Source organism: Colobus angolensis, unplaced genomic scaffold (genome assembly GCF_000951035.1).
Source record: "Colobus angolensis palliatus isolate OR3802 unplaced genomic scaffold, Cang.pa_1.0 Scaffold405, whole genome shotgun sequence".
Lineage (NCBI taxonomy): Eukaryota > Metazoa > Chordata > Mammalia > Primates > Cercopithecidae > Colobus > Colobus angolensis.
Genome location: NW_012117433.1, coordinates 121,151 through 125,837, shown reverse-complemented (window position 1 = coordinate 125,837; position 4,687 = coordinate 121,151). Strand labels below are relative to the sequence as shown.

General features: G+C 39.2%; 1 protein-coding gene across 1 annotated transcript in view; it reads right to left on the bottom strand.

The window, feature by feature from the left end:
• Positions 1-1,000: 1,000 nt before the first annotated feature.
• LOC105521705 (aldo-keto reductase family 1 member C4-like) overlaps positions 1,001-4,687 on the bottom strand; it is a 26,025-nt gene continuing 22,338 nt past the window's right edge. Inside the window, 2 exon segments of the mRNA XM_011955991.1 lie at positions 1,001-1,043; positions 3,058-3,140. Coding sequence (XP_011811381.1) covers positions 1,001-1,043; positions 3,058-3,140 — 126 coding nt within the window.

The window sequence follows — 4,687 nt, the reverse complement described above, 5'->3', positions numbered from 1 at the left end:
AAGTTACCAAAGTTTGAAAGCATCATGCTATTTTACATACACTGTTTTCAAAAGATTTTTTGAAATTTTGGATAATTAGATGTATTTGCAATTTTGAAATTAATTTGACAATAACATGTAATGGCTTTTGGATATTTTATATTAGTGTATCTTTTTAAATGTACGAAATATTTCAAAAGACTGGAGTAGAACAAATTAATAGTATATTTTTAGATCCTAATATTTGCTCTATATGGAGCTGGTATTCAGGAGAATATGACCAGTTAATGGTGTCTTTGATGTCCTGCTCCACCACAGCCCAGCAAGGCCACTGCTGATACTGGGCACACAGGAGGTCAAGGCCTGGCTCTTAGCCTTGAAACAATGTGGGAAGTTCCCTTTTATGCACAAGACGTAATTGACAAAAGAGCATGTGTTTGTATTTTCCAAGCAGAATCCTGCTCAACTCTCTTCTTCTAACCTCTCCCGTATCTGACTTCTAATTATTTATCCTGGATGGGTGCCCTCCCACCTCCCAACCATGACCCCACAGGGATGCTGCATCCCTAGGTTGCTGGAGCTCCAATTTGCGATGCTGGAGGGAGGCCATAGATTGTTGGTCATCCTGTCAATATGGCTCGTGTTCAGGTTCTATGCTGTATGTTTTCTTCTTTCTGAAAGAGCTAAAGACAGACTAAGTGATAAATACTGGTCACTTGCTGCACCTCTAGGGGCTGCAAACTCGACCCACTCTCACCTCAAAAATGTCTATAAAATATTTATCCACTCTGCCCCAAACTTATAGGCAAATCAATTTTTGGCCCTAATGAAGTAGAAGGAAAAGAAACACACAAGTGTGTAGAAAGGAGTAAGGAAAGAACCTTTAAGGAAAACGTTCAACTGGAGTTGCCAAGCAGGAGGGATTTAACCAGAGGCCATGTGTCCACCAGCATAGAGACATCCTCTGCATCACCATCCACACGCAGGGCCTTCTGCTAGATGTCGTGCAACATCCTCTATGCTAATATTCATCTGAAAATGGATAATCAGGGTGGTCCACAAGACTGAAAAGAGAAATGATAGTACATAATATGGATGAAATGACTATTAAAAAGCTGGTAGCAAAGTGATTTCTATGACACTGCCATTAGTGTGAATGTTAAGTTTATTTTCAATTTGTAGAATCTGTCTTTCATGAACATGACTTTATAATGTGTTTTTTTTTTCCCCAAAAGTAAGAGCATTCCTGGAATTTATCACACAAACTACACAGGGTCGGTTGTTCAAACATAGTCTTCCATATCTGTCAATAGACGAAAGAGATCTTTTCTATTTGAAATTCTCAATGAAAGCAGCAACTCATCCTGCATTGTTTTGAATAGAAATAAGCCAGCTATATGTTCATCACTAAGTTTTGAGGGTTAAATGTTCTTGGTAGCAATCACATATCCTTTAAAGTATTCATTACTGACTAGCTGCTTACCATATGGAAAATATTTTCTTTGATTCAGACATGTAAACTGTCATATGTGATATGGGGCTCCATATCCAAAACTCTATGCTAAGGGCAATCTTTAGGTGGAAATAACATAAAATAGAATGAATAAATGATTAATATTGAATAATTGGTGAGAATTACTGATGTTTGCCACTCCTATTTTACTATTTTCCTCTAAACTAATAAAAATGTAAACAATGATATTTAAAAACGTTGAGTTCTTACGATGTGCTGCTGTGTTTATCCTTTTTAATTCTCCTGTCTATTACCTATTAACATCTCCACTGCAAGCAGTGACATAACTTGTTTTTCCCTCATCACGTGAGTGCCTTTCTGTGAATCCTAGAACCCTGGAGTATACAGAAAGAGTAAGATCTTTTGTCAGCTATATATTATCCCCAAAGATGGGACTGTCCAACTCTTCCCTTAATTTTTTTTTAATTTTTTTTTTAACGATGGAATCTTGCTCTGTTGCCCAGGCTGGAGTGCAGTGGCACAATTTCGGCTCACTGCAACCTCTGCCTCCCAGGTTCAAGGGATTCTCCTTCCTCAGCCTCCTTTTGTCAGCTATATATTATCCCCAAAGATGGGACTGTCCAACTCTTCCCTTAATTTTTTTTTAATTTTTTTTTTAATGATGGAATCTTGCTCTGTTGCCCAGGCTGGAGTGCAGTGGCACAATTTCGGCTCACTGCAACCTCTGCCTCCCAGGTTCAAGGGATTCTCCTGCCTCAGCCTCCTGAGTAGCTGGATTTACAGGTGTATGCCACCACGTATGGCTAACTTTTGTATTTTTAGTAGAGACAGGGTTTCTCCATTTTGGCCAGGCTGGTCTGAAACTTCTGACCTCAAGTGATCCACCTGTCTTTGCCTCCCAGAGTGTTGGGATTACAGGCATGAGCCACTGAGCCTGGCTCTTCCCTTGACTTTTAATCTCTCTTCTCTAAAACTTCTTTATAGTCTGCATTTAGATTTCCATATTGCAAAAAACATCAAAGCCAAGAGTTCTAACGCCCACTAAGGGCAAACTTTCTGGAGGCAAAATGCAGTGTTTGGGTCATGAGCAAAGGTCTAAAGAGAAGGAAGAAAGAAATTTGAAATGGGTCAAGATACTGAATTGACAAGATCTAGTGAGCAATTCCACATGGAAGAGATGCATTTCTGGCATGGGATACCAATGTTGTTGGAAATGTTTATCTGATAAGGAACTGAGCAGATTTGGAAGAAAAAGCTGTAAGTACGGATTTGGAAAAACATGTAATCAAGCCATGTGGGCAATATCCAATTTGTCCACCAGGCCATAGCTGAAATGCCAGGCCAACATGAAAGGTGCAGATTCAGCAATAATATTGGCTGCTCTGGAAATTTTCAGGGAGTCAGGAGAGCAGAGGCACCCTGGGCCCGCTCACCCTGTCAGAGAACAGAGCTCTGGAGTGAATCCAGAAGGAGAGTTCCAGAGTTCCTGTCTCACCTCTGACTCACATTGGCCTGTCTCCCTGGTATTGAGTTCACTTTTAACACCCATCTGACATTCCTCCTCTAAAAATAAACTTGGCAACCCATTTTCCAAAGTTACTTACAAATCCATAACAACATATCGAAAATTTCTATTTAGGCCATCTAGAACTTTCATATCCTCTGAAGTCAACTGGAATTCAAAAACCTATCAAAGAAGTAGAAAATTTTTATTGGTAGATTGCATAATTGTCAACTGAATAGCCAAGTTTATCAGAGCAGGGTGTAGAGGCAATATGTAAAATATTTGATAAGTTTCCAAAAGTTATGAAAGATCATCTCTAAACTCTCAAGTGATTAAAGAATATCAGGTAAAACATAAATCCATTCCTAGATATTATATATTGAAACTGCACAAAACTGCAAAGAAGATCTCAACAGAAACTGGAGATGGAATGAAGTTGACCTGGTGTGCACATGATTGGTTCATGTACTCAGAAGATTTAGACGAATCTAGAGGGACAATTTTGAAACTTTTTTAGAAGTTTTAGTTTGATGGTGATACAATTTGGATATTTGTCCCCTCCTAATCTCATGTTAAAAACGTGATTCAGCAATGATGGAAGTGGGTCCTGGTGGGAGGTGTTTGTGCCGTGAGGGCATCCTTCATGAATGGCTGGGTGCCCTCCCCAAGGTAATGAGTGTTCACTGCATTAGGTCACATGAAATCTGGTTTAAAAAGGAGCCTGACATTTTCTTTATTTCCTCTTCATCTCTTGCTATTATGATATGCTTCCTCCTCTGTCACCTTCTTCCATGAGTAAATGCTTCCTGAGGCCTCACCAAAACCAAAATGGTGCCATGATTTTTGTACACTCTGCAAAATGGTAAGCCAAATAAACCACCTTCTGGCATATTTTATCTGGCCTCAGGTATTTCTTTATAGCAGTGCACAATGAACTAACATGGAAAATTGTTACCAGGAGTGGGACATTGCTAAAAATGTCTGAAAATGTGGTGGTGCCTTTAGAACTGGGTAATTAACACAGTTTGGAAGTGTCGGGAGGGTTCAGAAGAAAATGGGAAGATAAGGGATAGTTTGAAACTTGTTAGGCATTGGTTAAATGGTTCTGACCAAAATGCTGATAAAAATATGGGCAATGAAGTCGAGGCTAATGAGGTCTAAGACCAAAATCAGAAACTTATTAAAAACTGGAACAAAGATCACCCTTGTTATACCTTAGGAAAGAACTTGGCTGCATTGTGTCCATTCCAGGACTTTGTGGAAGTCTGAACTTAGTGATGATTTAAGGGTATCTGGTGGAAGAAATTTCTAAGCAGGAAGACATTCAAGAGATAGTGTGACTGCTTCTAACAGCCTATGATCAGGTATGGGAGCAAAGGAATGACCTAATGTTGGAATTTAAAGCTTCCTGAAGCCTATCGAGAATGAGATGCTGGTGCTATGCTTTTTGTACAGCCTGTAAATTGTGAGCCAAATATAGCTCTTTTCTGTATAAATTGCCCAGCATGAAGTATTTTTTTATAGCAGCACAAAACGGACTAATACAGATGGATATTGTTGGATTTCTATATTTCTGTATTTGTCTCCATGACAAAAACACATCCCACCAGACCCCACTTCCATCAATGGGGATAACATTTTTTTTTTTAAGTTCTAGGGTACATGTGCACAACATGCAGTTTTGTTACATATGTATACATGTGCCATGTTGGTGTGCTGCACCCATTAAC